We start from the raw sequence: 19,011 nt of genomic DNA, 5'->3' as shown, positions 1-19,011 counted from the left end.
CCCAGGTGTTTCATGACTGCATAAAACCCTCATCTCTAGGCAGAACATCACACAGAGAGAAGAAACTTCTTTGTGCCTGACACACAATTGCCTAGAGTGACAAGCAGCTATTGTCCCAGTTATTTGAGAAAGGTTAGGGAAGAAAGTCACATCACTGTAATGACTTAGCTCAGGAGACTAGAGAGTAGCTGTGCTCTCCACAAGTCACCTAAGGCAGTAGCTAGGCACACCACCAAAATTCACAGAATCTCAAGTGTTGGAAGGGACCTGGAAAGCTCATCCAGTGCAACCCCCCTGCCAGAGCAGCACCACCTAGAGCAGGGCACACAGGGACTCATCCAGCTGGGTTGGAATGTCTCCAGAGAAGGAGACTCCACAGCCCATCTGGGCAGCCCCTGCCAGTGCTCCCTCACCTCAACAGGGAACAAGTTTTTCCTTGTGTTTCTTTGGAACCTCTTCTGTTGCAGCTTGTACCTGTTGCCCCTTGTCCTGTCATTGGCCATTACTGAGCACAGCCTGGCTCCAGCCTCCTGACACTCACCCTTGATGGATTTGTAACCATGAATGAGGTCACCCCTCAGTGTCCTCCAAGCTCCAGAGCCCCAGCTCCCTCAGCCTTTCATCACAAGGGAGATGCTCTACTCCATCATCTTTGTGGCCCTGCACTGAACTCTCTCCAGCAGCTCCCTGTCCCTCTGGAACTGAGGGGTCTAGAACAGGACACAATATTCCAGATGTGGTCTCACCAGGGCAGAGTAGAGGGGGAGAAGAACCTCTCTCCACCTACTGCCCACAGCCCTTCTGATCCCCCCAGGATGCCATTGGCCTTCTTGTCCATGAGGGCACATTGCTGGCTCATGCTCATCCTGCTGCCCACCAGAACCCTCAGGTCCCTTTCCCCTGTACTGCTATCACTGAAGGCCAAGCAAGAAAGGCCCAGAGTCAACCCAGACCACGCTGCTTTATAGACACAGTTAAGCCCTTGGAGTTTACTTAAAAACAAAACCCAGGAATATCACATATTAGCATAAAGTTACAAGCAGGAGAAGCAAACCCTGGCACATAAATTGTGAATCCCCCACGGTCCAACGGTCACTTCTGAGACTTTATGGGTATTTATTGTTTCATGTCTGCACAAAAAAGCATCAAAGTGTAAGTAATTACTTTGATATTTCATGCAACTTCTAATCTGTCAGTCCTTTATGGCTTTTTTTGAAAGTAAGGAGTTATGGATAAACAACAAACAAAACAACCAGAGGACATTTTGTTGTCACAAAGCTGAGGCTATTTCACATCCAGCCTCTTCTGTGCCAAAGACATAAGAAGTTCATACAAACACTTCCAGTTTGAGTCTGCCCACCAACTGTTGGCATCACTAAGGAAACCAATGCTCTCAAGCTTGCCAAAATAAGCTCCACAAAGAGGGAAAGTAATCTAGCCATTCCTAATGACCAGCAAGACAATATGCTCCTTACTGCAGGAGAAAGCTCTTTCTGGCCTCTGCTGCCTTTCTCTCTGCTTGCTGAGTTTTCAGGAAGAATGTCACTGCTTCCTACAGTGCTTCACAACTTCCCTCAAAGGTTAGCTCTGTTAAGGGCTTGCCTTTTTTTGAGGTTAAAAGCTCATTTCTTGAGACTTGGTCTTCATTTCTCATCAAGATGCTTCAACAGTAAAAGATTCATGTTACTGGAAAAAGACTTATGGTCATGGATTAGGCCCAGGCCAGGCACAAAGCCCACACAGTCACTCACTCCCCCCTGCCCTCTCCTTCCCCCAAAAAAGCAAGTTCTGGTGATTTAGTAGAAAGCCCTGTAGTAAATCCAAAGCAAGTTACTGTCTTTCCGTAAGAAATCAAGCAAGTAATGACAAGAAACAGCTTTTCATGCCCTTGGAATACTTCACTGCCAAAACCTGAAGAGTCATCCTTTGGCCTGTGTTCACAACCAGGAGAACCCAGGGACATGCTCCAGCTCCCAGGAACCACAGGGCCCAGCACAGCTCCAGCTGGAGGGTGTTTTTGCCACTGCCATTGAAGCAGATCTGAATGACAGCAGTCCAACCTCAGGCCTAAGGACTTGCAGTCACCTCTGATAGGGGAAGGGAAGAAGTCTCTTCCCTTTGACTGCAATTCAGGCAGCACAACAGGCAGAGGCAGCTTATCCTTTATCAGCAGGCAGAAGCTCATTTTTGATGGGTCAAGAGCAGAGGGCACAGACACACACACAAGGACCTCAGCCTTCCATGCCAGGGCAGTGGCATCGCTGCCCCTTTGCAAATCACAGTGCTTCAAAGGATTTCCTGCAAAGATGCCTCCCAAACTCATCCACAGCCACATCTAAATATGACCAACACAACATGCTACTGGTACTTCCTCCAAGAAGTCAAGGTTTCCAATACCTCCCCGTGTTTCCCATTTTATTTCATTAAACACTCTTCAAACTAATATTGCAGAGGCAAGAAAAACAGAAGACAGATCTAAACTCCATACAAAGAAGTAGTCCCTAAGTTAACTTCATGTTGCATTTTTAGCCTCATAGCTCTATTTATTGATGTGCCACAGTTCAAAGAGATACGTTCCCCAAGAAGTTTTTACTCCCAGAAGGAAAACAACACCAAGAAGATGCAAATTTTGGCTAAACTTCTGTCCTACTTCACCTTTCAGTGGTCAAATGACACAGAGACCCTGGCTGAGTCATGAGTAACAGCCTCATCAATCAAAAGGCTCCAGGATCTTTGAACAAGTGAAAAGACACAAACATTAAGCAAACAGTAATACACCAGGGGCTGGAGCCAGGCCTAGCAGAACCAGAACTAATGGAAAGTGTTGGCAAGGTTATCAGGAAAAGACTGACTGGCAGCAAGAAATTCTAGTACAGCTCCCAGAGGAGTCATTAAGTGAAGGAGTAAAGTTCATAAATTACATGAATGAAGAGTTGACACTAAGCAGAGCTCTGGAAGCAACACTCCAGTGGCAAGAGGACAGCTAGAAAAGCTGACAATTTTCCCTCGTTCAGGCTCATCTGGCAGTGGCACCACAGGCAAGAACCACGTGGGGCTTTTCTAAATATCAGCTAGACATGAGGCTGCCCACAGGAACAGCACCTCTTCCTTCACAAAGCAACCTTCCTGCAAGACTAAAACAAACATGTGGCAAAAGAACAGGAAAGGGAGCAGCCCTCCACAAAGAAACCCTTGGACACAACGCAGGAGGAACAGAAGCCCGTCAGCGTAGTGCAGGAACTTTCCTGTTCCAGGTACAGAGTTCTGGCTCTCACAATGCAACTGGAACAAATGCAGAGCTGACCTTCACTCAGTCCATGGATGAAACACCCTGCCAGTCACACAGGATACTCCAACTGCTGCCAGTCACCAAGGCAAATGGCTTTAAGCATTTGCACGTGAGCACCAAGACAACTGCTAGGAACCAGCAATGGGCACAAGCTGGAAAAGAAAAAGTTCCAAAGAAATACAAGGAAGAATTTCTCCCCTGTTGAGGTGAGGGAGCACTGGCAGGGGCTGCCCAGATGGGCTGTGGAGTCTCCTTCTCTGGAGACATTCCAACCCAGCTGGATGAGTTCCTGTGTGCCCTGCTCTAGGTGGTGCTGCTCTGGCAGGGGGGTTGCACTGGATGATCTTCCCAGGTCCCTTCCAATCCTTAAGATTCTGTGAAACACTGAGTGGTGCAATTCACAGCCCCAGTGCTGGTAAGCTGCTAACACAAGATGGCTTTCTAGGGAGGAGTGCCAAAGGGAATTAGAAAACCTCCCCTGGGGCAAACTGACGTGCTCAACAAGTCAACAGAAGCTTCTTGAACAAACTCTGCAACACCGTTTGTCTCCTGTCAGCTCAGTCTGGCTCTTGCTCTCTCACACACTCCTCCTCTGTATTTACATTGCAAATGTGACTGTGAGCAGCATTAAACTTTTTGGTTTAGAAAACAAGAACATTAATCTCAAGACTGTGTCAGCAAAATATGCCCATCTGATTACACCTAACCCATCTAAAAGAATTAGGGCATTATTATTACTATTACTCAGGTCTGCAGTTTATAAATATGAAGGTTAATAAAGCCATCTCATTCCCTGGGAACAAGTCTGGATTGATCTGTCTTTCCAGTTTATCACCATCTCCCAGCTGGGGGAGATAATCTACATTGAGAAATGCTGTCCTTATGATTAATAGCAGTCTTGCAGGCCACAAACATACCCATTACATTTCACATTTTATCTGAGAAATACATTTCAGGGGAGTAACTCTGGAAGACAGGCAGAGTGTGCCACACTTGTAAAACTTAAAAGCCCACTTAGTTATTAAACCCACTGTGAACCACCACTGCCTTTTCCTGCTGCATAAGAGCAGTTTGGAAAACAGGCCCAGGTTCCCAGCCTAGAAACAGGCAGCTGGAGGTGTAGTGAATGCAGAGAAAACCCAGGCCTGAACCTCCCAGTCATGCATCAGCCAGCCCTGCCTGGCACCACAGCCACGGATCATCAGGCACCTGAGAGAAGCAGCTCTGAGCTGACAGCCTCAGACCTCCCCAGCCCTCCTTCAGGCCCTGGCCCCATTATGCACTGCTGGACTTTCATGCCCAGCAATTCCCTTCATGAAAGCACAGGCATTGCCTGCACTGACAGAAAGGTCTGGTTCCAGTTCAGGACCCCAGTAGGCATCACCTCGACAAATTCTCAAAGTATAATTACTCTGGGAAAAAAAGAAGGGCTGGATTTCAGCAGCAATGAAGTAGCTGTCAGCACATACTATGAGATTTCACTCGCCTCCACAGCCCCACTCTGCCATCCCCTATCAGGACAATGAGGAATTATGATGGTGACTGCAGTGCACATGGGGCTTATCTGCTGGCAATTCTGCCTGCAAAAAAAAAAGAGCAAAAGTGGACCCTAAAACATTTCAAGGTAACTATATTGCACAAGGGAGACCTGCTGTTGTGTCTCCCATATGAAGAGGGGTTAATACACAACGCTGACAGCCACAAATCCCAATGCTGGATATGAAGTGTGGCTCAGTTTAATTAAGTGCATATGAAGAAACGTCTGTGACAACACCCTGAAATACACAAGTGTTCTTCAGACTTGCTAGCTTGTGTATGGATAGTTCAGATCCAAAACCCACACATTTGCCTGTGCTGGGAGGGATTACTGTGAGACAGCAGATGACAGCAGTGTGAAACAAAGGTGTCAGATTAATTTTACACTGTTCAGCATTGTGCCAGAGACAAAAGGGACGTGTCTCACCTGAACATGAAAACTCCTTGCACAAACTCAGAGCCACTGAAGGGAGGATGTGACAAACTGAGATGCACTGGGTTTAAACAACCAAATCTTTCTGCCTGGGAGCAAGAAAGCCTGATTGTGATAAACTACTTCCATAAGTGCAGATCATCCTGCTCTTTCATAGCAAGTCTTTAGCATTTGTTTTCATTATAGCAAATAACTGAACCTACAGAATCATTTTACAGCTCAAGTGTTTGCATAAAGCTGCTGCAAGTCAACGTGCACATACCCCAGGAGATTCACCATCAAGACAAAGTCATTCTGTCTCCCATGTAACAACAGGGACAGCTCAGGCTCCCCCATGAAGTATTTACACCACCATATCCTGCCATTGCTCTGGAAGCAATACCCCCAATCCCAGACCTGAGGAGTTAAAGCCACCACTCAGGACTCCTTCTCTGTTACCAGGTCTGGCTACAGAGGCATGAAGCAAGGAGCACAGATTGCAGTTGTGCAGATCAACCAAGCAGAACAGGAATAGGGAGGCCAGTAAAGAGAACTACAGCATTTAAGGCTTCAGAATTAATCTCAAAACCTGAGACTACTGCAGCACAGTTCAGTGGCATCAGCTACAAAGAAAAGCTCCTCCAACAGTTTAGGGCCTCCTGTCTCATCAGCTGACAAGAGCTCACATCCAGAAAGGCCAGGACCCCTCCAGGCAGTGCACTCCCACACCCACTCACACTTATGCTCTCCAGGTTTAACCCTTTGCAGAGGTGAGAAGGCAGCATTGAGCTGCCACAGCAGAACAACTCATTGTCATCTCCTCAGAAGAGGCAGCAAATCAAAACCTGCTATTTCCAGATCCAGGTGAGCATCTGGGCTTAGACAGAAGCTGCACCTCAAATCAGAGGGCGGCTCAGGTCAGAGCCACAAGAGACTGACCTACACAGAGATTCCTGCACTTCTGCAGCAACTCACAGCACACAGGCCTCTCACTGCTCAAGCACAGCAACAAGAAAGCTAAGCAGAAAGTATTTCAATGGATCACACAAAGTCACTGACAGCAATGCAGCCTCATTGCATAAAACCATACCACATTGACTTCATGCTCCCCACCATAGCAACAAGCAGGAGAAGCCAAGGACAGGAAGCATTTTATTGCTGTGCTCACTTCTGATTCATAAATTGGACTATGACATGGGGATTTCCTGGCTTACACTACTCTTATCATGGCACTGCCACCTTCTGTCAGTCAGGGAAAATTCAATATCTCATTTTTCATAAAGCTGCTGGAGGACACCTCCTTCCTTCCCTGGTCCAAACCATCCCCAGGTTTTGCTGCCTTAGAAGACATGGTTCCATTATTGCCCATGACCTCCAGTGCTGAGCACCTCTGGGAGAAAGAAGCAGGACTACTTCCTGGCACAGCTGCAAACCTTTCTCCTTCCAAGGCTCATCTTCCTCCCTCCCAAGGAAAGCCAAAAGGTTCACCCACTCATCTCTTGCAAGCTGCATGCACAAGTCCATATAAGCTCAGGGACAGGAGCTCCCACACAGCAGTCTGCCCTGTCCCCAGGTCAGTGGAGCTATTCTCCCAACAGTTTGGTTTTTTTACAAGCAGCAGGAAGTATTTTGCCTCCTTCCACCTCCCAACAGCAGAGGCACAGTCACATCTGAGTGGCAGCTCTGGAAGTCAATTTTTCCTCAGATTGAACACAACAGGTAACTACTGCAGCATCTGCTGAATGAACAAGTCAGTTAACTACATCCAACACACCTCCAAGGATGTTCTTTTTCAGGACAGGTTCTGCAATAGCTCATCTTTTACTCTCCCTCTAAGCTAGACTCTTACAGGTTCAAAACCAGCAGGTAATATTTTAACCAATTCAGCTGACCAGTGACCCAGACTCAGCAGTTCCAGGCATGCTGGAACAGCAGTACCTTTGCTTTCTTCATGTGGCTCATGATATTGCCGAGATCTTCAACATCAACAACAGAATTTGTGCCACCATGCTCCTCAGCATCAGCCTCCTCCTCACTACTGGTTTCAAACAACTCCTCAGCCTGTGTAAGAAATGAGAGAAAAACAGGAATTAGGAATGTACCTGAATGTTAAACAGAAGGCTTTCATCTATGCTAGCCAGTGAAATCAGCTCTCACAATCAGAAGACTGCAGAAAAACAAGCAATAGTAACCTGCATAATGTATGTGAGGTGCATTTAAACCTGGGAATTTCATCAATGTGTGTGTTTAAGGGCTCTGAAATTGAGCCCAGGTCCCCTGCCTCCACGTTGCTCTGTTGTCCTCATGGGCCCATCTGATCACAGAAGGAGCAATGCAGAGGAGTCCAGCTCCCACTGCACACTGCAAAGGTCTGGAAGCCTTTAACTCCTCTGACTGCCCATCTTAAGGAACAGAGAGTGACAGAGCTGTTATACAAGTCAAACTCTTCACAGGCAGAAGAGTTGTCTCCACTTCTGCACACAGCAAAGGTCCAGCACCATAGTGGGTGCTTGTCCCTCTTGTTTCTGCAGCAGCTGACACACTCAAGCCCACCCAGCCAGAAGAGCCCCTGTTTCCCCACAAAATCCAACACAGCCACAGCAACTACTTCCAACCCACAATAAATGCCCTGCAGGGAGGAGCAAAGGGCCACAGCAGCTCTGGGTCTTACACTCCAGAGCAAGAGAATTTCCCTCTCAAAATCTGCAGTCAACAAATACTCCAGAGACACCTCAATAATTACAAGCAGACACATTCATTGGAAATACAGGACTTGCTTAGGTAACACTCTCCAAGGTGCCTCTGGAAACAGCTTGGGATGCAGGTAAGGCACCTAAGCTTCAATGGAATGGAAGCAGGTGAACAGCTCACAGGGAACTGCACAGTTCATTTGGCCATGAGACAGCAAAGACTTTGATGAGAACCCAGCCAGGCTCCCTGGAGCAACTGTCACAACATATACCTCCCCAATTCAAGACAAAGACTCCCTCATCATATAAATGCCACCTGGACTAGGCTCAACACTAGTTCTTCAGTCCTTTTTGAGTGGCTTATTCTACTTATCTGCCATAGGATCTCATCCCTCTCCCCATTCTGCTCCAAAATGAAGAAATACCAAGCTCCCACAACAGCCCTCAGGGCTGCAGGAGAAAGGAGAGAAGACAAATGATGCTTTGAAGGGCACTAACCCAGAAATAAGGCCCCATAAGGACTTTGACTACCTCAGTTTTCTTGTATTCTGATGCCTTGTGTTCATGATCTGAGCTCTCCTTGCTCTGCTTCCCCAGAGATTTGCACTTCTCTTTCTTGCACTTCTCACTGCAGGGCTTCTTTTCCCCTCTGCAGAGGGCCTGGAGTCGACTGAGGAACTTGGCTTTCCAGGCTTCAAAGTCAGCCTCAATGCTGCCGTGCTTGCTCTGGGCCACGTTGCAGTCGCCCTCGGCACGCGTCATGATGCGGCTGGCACTGAGCATCCACAGCCACCTGTCAATGTTTCTTCCAACCTAAAAGAAGATGAAAGTTAGGGAGAAATTAAAGCCTAAATTAAACAACACAGGCAACTAAGAAAGCAAGGACCAACCCTGGAAACCAATCCAGTAAGCTGCTCCCTCACTGCAAGGCTGGGGCTTCTGGACTCCTCACCCACTGACTCAGAGCAGACACCAGCCTGAACATCACCTTCCACCCTCAGAATCATCTGAAAACATCTCTGCTGCCACACTGATGTGGTAAAAGATGAGCTCTGGGAACAAGCTTCAGTGTGCAACACTTGTTGGTCAAAATGGCCACAGGCCTAACACATTTCCTGGGGCCCTGGCAATACAAACATCACCACCTGCTGACAAGTCATGCCCTTTTTCTGACTGGGATGAAACCAATTCCCAGGGTAAGATAATGTCATATTTTACACCAGGAAATACAGCTAAAATCCACACAACACAGCAAAGCCTGTAAGTTTGAGACAAATGCTCTGAACTAAAAGGCAGGAGGTGAGAAGGTTTACAGTACTGTGCCCTCAGGCACTGACAGAAACCTTTGAAAGCTGGGAATTAACTCAGTAAGGATTTACCAGCCACATTACTGTACATCCCAGGTTCATGCAGTGCTTAGGGGACTCCTTTCATAGAATCATAGAATGGTAGGAGTTGGAAGGGACCTTTAGAGATTATCTAGTCCAAGTCCCCTGCCAAAGCAGCTCCACATAGATCAGGTCACATAGGAACATGTCCAGAAAAGTTTGGAAACCTCCTGAGAAGGAGCCTCCACACCCTCCCTGGGCAGCCTGGGCCAGGGCTCCCTCACTGAAACACTGAAACAGTTTTCCCTTCTGTTTCAATGGAACTTTTTGTGTTCCAGTTTCTTCCCATCACCCCTTGTCCTGTCACTGGGTACAACAGAAAAAAGTGCTGCTCCAACCTCCTGACACCCACCAGTGAGACATTTTAGATAGTTTATGTTTCTCATCTAAGTGTGCAGCACAATGGTTTCCAAGCCCAGCCCCAGACCAAGCCCACACAAGAGCTGCAGCTCTCACACAAACTGCCAGCATCGCTCAGGTTTGGAGTCTTTCAGAAGAGCAGAAGTCAAAGCAAGCTGTGCAAGAGACACTTACTGTGTTGTACTGATCAACATAGACAGAGTTTCCCAAGCCAAACACAGCGTATCTCAGGCCTCTCAGATGTGTTTTCCCAAAGCGGAAGTCGCTCGCAGCCTCCTCTAACCACTTGCAGAACCAGGCGGCGCTCTCGGGGGGCTGCCCGTCGGTGTATGTCGCCACCAAGAACACGCAAACATTCCTGCTGGTTGTCTGACAACGTAAACAGAACAATCAGTGCCTTTTCTTTTCAGAATGAGCCAGGAGAGATCAAGCTGTCTCTCTCCTGCTAAGAAGTGGTAAAACAGAACTGGACATCCACCTTCCCCACCCCAGTCAATGGTTAGTAAAGGATTTGGAGCATGTTCCAGATGAGGAACAGCTGAGGGATCTGGGGCTGTTTAGCCTGGAGAAAAGAAGGCTCCAGGGAGACCTTATTGCTCTCTACAACTACCTGAAAGGAAGCTGTAGCGAAGCAGGGGTCAGTCTGTTCTCCCCAGTAACAAGCCATAGAACAAGAGGAAACGGCCTCAGGTTGCACCAGGGGAGGTTCAGGCTGGATGTGAGGAGGGATTTCTTTGCTGCCAGGGCTGTCAGGCATTGGAACAGCTGCCCAGGGAGGTACTGGAGTCCCTGGAGCAGTTTCAGAGCTGGGTGGGTGTTGCACTGAGGGCAATGGGCTGGTGCGGGATAGGGCTGGGACACAGGCTGCACTCCATGAGCTTAAAGGGCTCTTCCAGCTGAAATGACTCTATGTTCCTGTGCTAGCTTCTTGACAGGCTCTTGCAGCAATAGTCCTCCATGGATTCAGAGAGCAACTGCCAATTTCACAGAGGAAAAATCTATCATGGATCACTCAATATAAACACACCTCACCAGAGGCTTCTGCTCCACCTGTGAAGGCTGGAGAAGCACCAGTATCTCGTTTCTCTGGTTCTGAACCCTTCCCCAGGCACACACTGTCAGAGACAGGCCAGGGGGAACTCAGTGGCACCCAACAATTCCCAGGCCAATGGCATCCTGGAGTGGATTAGAAGGGCTGTGGGTAGTAGGTGGAGAGAGGTTCTCCTCCTCCTCTACTCTGTCCTCTTTCAAGGTCCCTTCCAACCTTTAAGATTCTGTGAAGGATCTTGGAAGGGACCTGGAAAGCTCATCCAGTGCAACCCCCCTGCCAGAGCAGCACCACCTAGAGCAGGTCACACAGGGACTCATCCAGCTGGGTTGGAATGTCCCCAGAGAAGGAGCCTCCACAGCCCATCTGGGCAGCCCCTGCCAGTGCTCCCTCACCTCAGCAGGGAAGAAGTTTTTCCTTGTGTCTCTTTGGAACCTCTCCTGTCGTGCCCGTTGCCCCTTGTTGTACCATTGGACATTGGTTGTTCCTATTTGTGACGTACCTACCTCCTCTGATAAACAATCATCTGGATCATAGTCTCCCATGCTAATGGCTTCCACAGGCAAATGAAGGGAAGTAACTGCTTCAGCCAGATCTTTGGCAAATCTCTAAAGAAAAAAACAAAAAGAAACACAGAAAAGTATTGATTACTTCAACCCAAGGGTCAAACAAGCCCTGCAACACCCCACCACCAGACTACTCTGAGCACAGAAAGGACACTGACACATGAGAACAGGCAAGTGACACACCCAAATCTCAACAGTATCTCAAATCAACTCCACCTGTGTGAAAAAAGTGACTTATACCTTTGCTGTGCCAGTCTGAGACCCATAGAAAATCTTCACCCCAGCAACATAGACCTCCTTGGCCTGCAGGGTGGCACATCCATTTACAAGCTTGTCTTTTACTCTTTCAGAAGCAGCAGGATTCCCCTGGGATATTCCAGCCTATGAAACAAGCAGAGTTGCACTCAATCACTTTTCAAAGCAATGTTAACTCCATTTTCCCAAAAGCATTTAAAGCCAAATCCTGTGACCAGACTCTCAGCACTACACAAATGCAACAGCCAAAGCCTTTGAGTTTCTGTCAAATCTTGAGAAACACATAACTCAATCTGTGAACTGGGCCATGCTACAGCCCAGTAGCCCATCTCCCACACCAGGGAGGATCCAGTCCAACCTCATCAACATCACTGGAAACACTGAGCATGAGCAGAGTGATTTACATGAAGTGACAGCAACCCATGCTGACACATTCTCAGAGCAAATAGTATCCAGCGGAGAACTGCTCCACATCAGAGCAACAAGGGCATTCAGCTACTCACAGACATAAGACACTTCAGCCTGAGGACTCTAGCCAGCAGATGAACTCAACTACATCTGGGATTTACAAGAACCTCAGTGGGCCCACAGTGAAGTTGCACATGGCACTGCACCAGTGGGTCCCTCTACCCAGCAACTACTCAGTCCCACACATAGGTTTCTGGGGTCTTCTCAGACAAAACACTTACATGTTCAGTCACTTTCTTCTTGAGTTTGATGGTGGTGAACTGCATAACAATCCAAATGCTGATCCCAAAAGCAACAGCAGAATAGATGTAGAATCTGTGCAGCCAGAAGGACACCAGGCAAGTATAGAAGAAGTTCCACGTATCCATCGAGACATCCAAATCTAAAATAAACCAGATTTAACTAGGGCAGGTTCCTACAGCATGAATTTAGAAGAAGCACACAAAATGATGTAAATACCCATAGTCTCATGCCATTAGCTATCCTCAGGCTCTGCAGGAGACAGCTTCTGGCTAAAGACAAGACATTACAATTGCATCAAGGAGCTATCACCTCCTCAGAAGTGAGCCAGCTGACTTTCACCTGTGTACCCAAGCTAACATTTTAGGCTGTCATACAGAAACTCTGGGTTGCTCTTGAATAGGGCAGGTTCTGTGCTAAGGAAAGGCAGAAAACACCTGTGCTGTGTAAGACTCTGAAGGTAAAAAGTCCTTGTGAAATACCCACTGTATCACACCAGCCTTAGCTTTGCACAGGCCCACCACAGGCAGACCTGTGGAGACAGAACTCCAAGGGGGAAATCATCTCCCCAGGTCTTGCTGCTGAACCTTTGTATGCATTAGATGCCACGCCAATGACAATGGCTTTATCCGAAAGTTTTCAGGCCAGACTGAAAAACTGGAAGTACTTCAGAGATCTGTCACAAGTGAATTCAATTCAGAACAACTGAGACTTTTCCAGCTGGTTCAGGACATGGGGGGCACAGAATGCTGCAGCTGGAGGCACACCTGCACAGAGCCCAGGATTACCCATGTCACAGGAAACACAAGGCTCACTTATGACACTTGTTGACTAAGAAACATGGGTAACACCCGATTTCTGCAGTCCTGCAGGATCTTGGTTGTGCAGACAAGCAGAGAAACAGAGTATTTCCCAGAGGCTACAAACTGTCTTCTCTTCCCGTGGCCTTGGGCTGTTACAATTCAGGTCATATGCTGAGGGGGTGTCCCTCACCCCTCCCCCCAGCAGCCCCCAACATCCCAAGAGGCAAGAGCTGAGGGTGCAGGGTGTCTGCAGCCCCAGTGCTGCCGGCAAAAGCAGCGACACCCCGGGGAGCTCCAGAAACCTGCAGCAGCCCGGGCAGCCCCGCTCCGCCTCCCCCTGCGCTGTCCCCTGGGCCCGCTGGGACTGCTCCCCAGCCCAAACCCTGCGCCTGCCCCCCGCAGCCCCGAGCCCGCCCCATCCAACTCCTCTGCACCGTCCGCCCGTGGAACTGCCTCCAGGCCGGGCCCTCCACGGCCCCGGGAACCGCACACAGCTACGGCTCCCTCGCACCGCGCTGCCGGCCACTGCCCCTCACTCCGCGCTCCCTCGCGGTTCTTACCCCTCTCACTCCCGCGACTACTGTCCCCTCACACATCCTCGCCCTCCTTGCCCCTCTCATGCCTCCCTCCCTCGCGGCCACCGCCCGTCCCCTGCGGTCGTTACCCCGCTCCCCGCACCGGGCTCCCGCCGCTCGCACCGCCTCAGCCCTCGCGTTCTCCTCTCCTCTCCTCTCCTCTCCTCTCCTCTCCTCTCCTCTCCTCTCCTCTCCTCTCCTCTCCTCTCCTCTCCTCTCCTCTCCTCTCCTCTCCTCTCCCGACCCCCGGCTCCGCTTTCCGGCCGCCCCGTTTCCTCCCGGACGGCTTTTGCCGGAGCGCGCGGGGCGGCAGCCAATGGGGAGGCGGCGCGGGGCCGTGTGGGGACTTACCACAGCCAATGGCGAGGCAGCGCGGGGCCACGAGGGCGCGGCGGCAGCCAATGGGGAGGCGGATTAGGGAGGCCCCGCCCCCCGGCGCGGCCCGGCGCCAGGAGCAGCGGCCGCCGCCATGTCCATCTTCACCCCCACCAACCAGATCCGCCTCACCAACGTGGCCGTGGTGCGGGCGCGGCGCGGCGGGAAGCGCTTCGAGATCGCCTGTTACCGCAACAAGGTCCTGGGATGGCGCAGCGGGGCGTGAGTGACGGGCCGGGCGGGAGCGGGACGAGCCCCGGGGGCCGGGCCGGGCCCCTGCGCTGCTCTGGGCGGCCGGGGAGGGTTCCGGGCCGCCCCGATCCGGGCCCTGGCAGCGGCACTTGCTCCTCCTCGCTCGAGCCTCCCCGTGTCGCTGGCTCCGCGTCTCTAACCCGCCCTTCCTCGGCAGGGAGAAAGATCTGGACGAGGTGCTGCAGACGCACACGGTGTTTGTGAACGTGTCCAAGGGCCAGGTGGCAAAGAAGGAAGATCTCGTTCGAGCGTTTGGGACGGACGACCAAACGGAGATCTGTAAGATGGTGGGTTCCACACTCAGCTATATCAAAGCTTGGAGATCTGCTCCATACAGCACTGCTCAGGGAAGCACAAAGGCATGAGCTGAAGGAAAGAGTAGACAAGGGTGGAAAGCATGAAAGCTGAGAGATGGGGCACTTGGCAATCCCATCACCTTGCCATGACTGAAATAGCAGCAAAAATCATGAAGTGTGTTGTGAGGAACTGTCCTGAAAATGGGGAAAGCCCCTGGGAAGTTCTGACTGAGTAAAGAACCCAACCAGGCACCTTGGAAGCAACACTGAGGGTTTCTCATGGAACAGAAACCTCTGTGAATTTTCAGTAAGGGGCTGGAAGTCTCCATCCACATCCACCTCACCAGGCTGTAGAACAACACAAGATCCCTCGTGTTACCCTCAGGCAGCAGGTACCAGCTGCCATCCAAAGAAAGGATGCTGTGCCAACAGACCTGCAGCTCAGGCCCCCAGAGGGACTCTCACGTCCTCTTCTGTTTGGAAAGTCAATGAGGAGACTTCTGGACACACACCCCAACATTTTTAAACCCAAACTCATGCAGACATCTGATGGCAGAAGGCTTATGCTGCTATGCACTGTGCACCTTCAGTGAAATGCAGAAGGAGAAATCCCACCAACATCCATTTTGTTGGAGGTTCAGCATTGGCCAGAATCTTTGAGGACAAAAAAAAATTCCCAGTCACAACTCTAAAACCAGACCTGCAGGGCTACAGTGGGGTTTCAGATCCCTGCACAGAGCCACATCATCCCCACATTGCTGGGGGGAAGGTCTTCAGCAAGGTGTCATTGAAACAACACTCCATTTCACACCCTGCAGCAGCCAGGTAATGTGATTTCACATGTGTGCTGAGATGCCCAGCCCAAAACCAGTGAGATTTCCCACTCCCGTGGCCCACACTGTGTCCAGAGGCAAAGCAAGGCTGGGAAAGAAAGCCAGTGCCAGTGTGTGAGGAGCCACCAGCATTGTGGGACATGCAGCCACCACTGCTGAGCCCACCTAGCAGCCACAGGGCTGGTGTCCCCCAGCCACCACCAGCACTCTGCTGTGCCCCCACACCAGCACTACCACAGCTCCTGCAATAAAGATGCCAAACTCCCACAGTCATGGTCCATGGGTCCACTGGGAGGGTGTCCCATGAGTGCACATGTCCAGAGCCAGTCTCCAGGGATGGAAATGCCCAGAACCATCACCAGCAGTGAGCCCTCCCTTGCCCTTGTCTCCATCCACAAGTCCTTGGGGATCTTTTCTCCTCCCATCTCCCTGGGGCCTCCCCCATGCTGTGGGAGGTGAGTGAGCAGCTGTGTGGTGCTTTGTTAGCACAGTAGGTGGTTGTGGTTGTAATGTTGTCAACATTTGGGATGAACCCTGAAAAATCTTTCTAGCACTTGGTCTGGTCTTTCCACTCTGGCTGTGGAGAACAGAGAAGCCACAAAATGTGTTCAAGACTTGTCTGCCAGAGCTGCATGAATAATCTGGTCTGTGGCCCATTTGCCTGCTGCATGGTAATTCTGGGATGTTTTAGCTGCCTTTAAAAGAGATCAGGAGCAGTGGCATGCAATAGACTAGAGGCTTTGATTGTACTGACATCACCAAGTTGTGAGCAGAGGGCATCACTAAATGCATTCAGACACAGCATCCCAATCACTGTTCCATGAGGGAGGGGAGGGGAGGGCAGCCCCCAGGCAGCAGCAGCATCGTGTGCTCCTGGCACAATCAGACCCACTGCTGCAGCCTCACTCTGCCCCAGGAGAGCAGCCACTGGAAATGGATGTGACAAGCAGCAAAAAAGCACAAGGGTGGGAAGAAACCCCAGACAGTGCTTTGGTTTCTGGGTTAAAAGTAAACCAAGCGTGGATGTCTCAGGAAGGCAGCAGCAGGGGCAGGAGCAACACCCAGGCAGCCTCCTGACTGACCCCTGAGCCAGCCCACACCTCCCTGCCTGGGGCAACCTGCCTGTGACGGGCAGGGGAGCTGGGCTGGGCATGGCAGGGCACTGACACCACACAGAGACCGGGGAGGAAGCTCCCAAGCTGCTGCTCACCCCATGCACACAGCCCCCGATGCTGGAGAGAGAGATGAGGCTGCCCATGGCTCTCCTAGATGGGAAAATACAAGGAAAAATAAGTACAGGGAAGGGGTGTTTAGACAAGACAGGCCAAGGAGGCAAGGTGGGGGAGCTGCTGTCTGTGGGAGGCAGCAATTAGAGTGAGTTGAGCTCTGCCTGGGGGGTGAGGGGCAGGCTGAGTGTTTGTGGGTGATCCTAGGGTGGGAGTTTGCTACAGGCCACCTGATCAAGAAGAGGAAGTGGATGAGGCCTACAAACAGCTGAGAGCTGCCTCACTGTCACAATCCCTGGGCCCCATGGAGGACTGGTGTTTGCTGGAAAAGCCACTCAGCCAAGCACACAAACAGTGCAGGAGGTTCCTACAGAATGCTGGTGACAGCTCCCTGGCACAAGTGGTCAGGAACCAAGGAGAGGTGTGTGGCTGGCCCTTGTGCTGGCACACAAAGAGGCTCTGCTGTGAAGGTTGGAGGCAGCCTCAGCTGCAGTGACCATGAGATGGTGGAGTTCAAGGTCCTGTGTGGAACAAGCAGGGCACCAGCAGGATTGTGACCCTGGCCTCCAGCTGACCTGACTTTGGCCTCTTCCAAGCCCTGCTGGGCAGAATGTCATGGGGTAGGATCCTGGATGGTAGGAGCACCCATGAGAGCTGCTTCAAGTGCCAGTTGCTCCAAGCCCAGGATCAGTGTGTCCCCACAAGGAGAAAAAATCAGAAAAAAGAGGCAAGAGGCCTACATGAATGAACAAAAGAGCTACTGGAAGTGCTCAAGGAGAGGAAAGAAATCTCTGCAAGGTGGAAAAAGGGCCTGGTTGCTTGGGAAGAGTACAGGAACATCACCAGAGTATGCAGGGACAGAAGCAGGACAGGATAGCAGGGAGGGATAATGGGGTGCAGGTGGGTGATGCCTACCAGAAGGCAGGTAAAGACACAGCTCACCCATCCCAGTGCCACTCCTCACACAGCCCTTCACCCTGCCAGCTCCTGGTGAAGATGAACTGGGGTAACTGGGCATGGATTCTCTCACAGGAGGCCCAGCTGTACCCAGTGCCCATGGTGCCTCCCAGCAGCATTCACTCAGCCATGGGGATGCCCAGGGGCAGCACATGGAGGGAAATTCCATCCCCTGACTCAAGCTCCCTGCTCTGCCCAAGTTCCCATCATGGTCCCAGTGCCAGCAGCATGCAGGGCCATGGGACCCCAAGGCAGCGCATGAGATGAGCCAACAGCAGGCATGGGACACCTCATCTTTGTGCCCAACCCCCCAAGCTGGGCCCTACAGGGTCCCTCCACCTCCCCTCACTCCATGCTGGGTGCCCAATGTGTGGTGCACACCCTTCACTATCCATTTTTAACCTTTGCCAAGGAAACGGGAGCCAGAGGCCTCAGGGCCAACCATCATCAGCCCATCCTCACCCCTTTCCCGGGTGATGGGGTGCCCACATGAGGAAGCCACTCGGGGTTGCAGACAAGCTGGGTCAGCTGTATTTATTGAGAACAGTTGTAGAGGGATAAAAATATTTCCATTAGCTCTATAAGAATTTATAAACCTATACTCTGCTTAATCCTTTAACAAATGCCTCTATGACCATCATGCAAAGGGCAGGACTTGTGTAAGAAAAGAGCAAGATTAAAAAAAGGGAAGCGCTAACGCAGCCTGCAGGGCCCTGGCCAGGGGAGCAAGGGAGCCCCAGGCTGGCACGGGGCTGGGGGTGGCACGTGCCACACAGCAGCTCCCTCCCAGCCCCAGCAGCACAGCTGCCTGGACCAAGAGAAACCTCCCCACAGGACCCTGGTGAGGGGACACGTCTCCATGCCAGTGAGCTCCCAGTGATCCCACTGCTCCCAGTTCTGCCTTACCCTCTCCTTCCTCTTCCCTCATTGTCAGGGGGGAGCAGGGAGCTGGATTGAGCTCCATCTCCTCCACTGGACAGGGGGTTGGGGCCAGGGCTCACCCCAGGGACACACAGCAGTGCTTTGCCAAGAAGCAACAGAAGGACATTCTGAAGGGACAGAGGGACACAGAGGGGTGCTGGGCAGGAAAGCACCACAGCTGAGGAGGGGACACAGCACAGTGCTCTGCAGGGCAGCAATACGATGGGGACAGCCTGGGGGCACACAGGGACACGCAGCAGGGCTTTGCTGGCAAGCCACAGGGACAATGACATCCTTGGGGACACACAGGGACACTGGCAGGAAGCAGCAGGGACAAGGACATCCTGGGGACACCACAGACAAGAAAGTGGCACTAGGGGCTGAAATGTCAGCAAGAGACGATGCGGTTGCCATGGGTGAGAAGTGCTGTGGCCATGGGACAGTCCTTATTGCTTTGCAGGGCCAAGGTCAAGCCAGGGGGGTGGGGGTAGGGGGGCAGACTGGGGCCAGGGCCCTTGGTG

At 51.2% G+C, this 19,011-nt stretch overlaps 2 protein-coding genes across 12 annotated transcripts in view; one reads left to right on the top strand and one right to left on the bottom strand.

Moving 5' to 3' along the window:
• The window catches only part of TYW1B (tRNA-yW synthesizing protein 1 homolog B), an 82,618-nt gene extending 68,805 nt beyond the window's left edge, over positions 1-13,813 (bottom strand). For 7 of the 11 annotated variants that reach the window (XM_062012264.1, XM_062012266.1, XM_062012269.1 and 4 more), the window contains exons 1-8: positions 13,734-13,797; positions 12,472-12,524; positions 12,234-12,394; positions 11,530-11,670; positions 11,230-11,331; positions 9,850-10,044; positions 8,459-8,740; positions 7,176-7,298 (exon numbers count right to left, since the gene is read on the bottom strand). In XM_062012264.1, coding sequence (XP_061868248.1) covers positions 7,176-7,298; positions 8,459-8,740; positions 9,850-10,044; positions 11,230-11,331; positions 11,530-11,670; positions 12,234-12,394; positions 12,472-12,475 — 1,008 coding nt within the window. In that variant the 5' untranslated portion in view covers positions 12,476-12,524; positions 13,734-13,797. Of the gene's footprint in view, positions 1-7,175; positions 7,299-8,458; positions 8,741-9,849; positions 10,045-11,229; positions 11,332-11,529; positions 11,671-12,233; positions 12,395-12,471; positions 12,525-13,719 lie in introns of those variants that run through there. The other 4 variants (XM_062012265.1, XM_062012267.1, XM_062012268.1 and 1 more) reach the window with 4 other exon arrangements.
• Positions 13,814-14,058: 245 nt separating this feature from the next.
• On the top strand, positions 14,059-18,212 carry LOC133627352 (ribosome maturation protein SBDS-like). Its single transcript, XM_062012276.1, has 2 exons — positions 14,059-14,227; positions 14,415-18,212. The coding sequence occupies exons 1-2, from the start codon at positions 14,100-14,102 to the stop codon at positions 14,620-14,622; spliced, it is 336 nt and encodes a 111-aa protein (XP_061868260.1). The 5' UTR covers positions 14,059-14,099; the 3' UTR covers positions 14,623-18,212.
• The last annotated feature ends 799 nt before the right edge of the window (positions 18,213-19,011 follow it).

This window comes from Colius striatus, chromosome 20 (genome assembly GCF_028858725.1).
Source record: "Colius striatus isolate bColStr4 chromosome 20, bColStr4.1.hap1, whole genome shotgun sequence".
NCBI lineage: Eukaryota > Metazoa > Chordata > Aves > Coliiformes > Coliidae > Colius > Colius striatus.
The sequence above is the reverse complement of the archived record's forward strand: the minus strand, read 5'-3'. Positions and strand labels throughout refer to the sequence as shown.

What these genes read in the sequence shown, in the direction of transcription:
- LOC133627352 (XM_062012276.1), top strand. Translation starts at nt 14,100, where the DNA reads ATGTCCATCTTCACCCCCACCAACCAGATCCGCCTCACCAACGTGGCC. An exon ending in CTGGGATGGCGCAGCGGGGC is followed by an intron (nt 14,228 to 14,414) that starts GTGAGTGACGGG and finishes CTTCCTCGGCAG; the next exon opens with GGAGAAAGATCTGGACGAGG.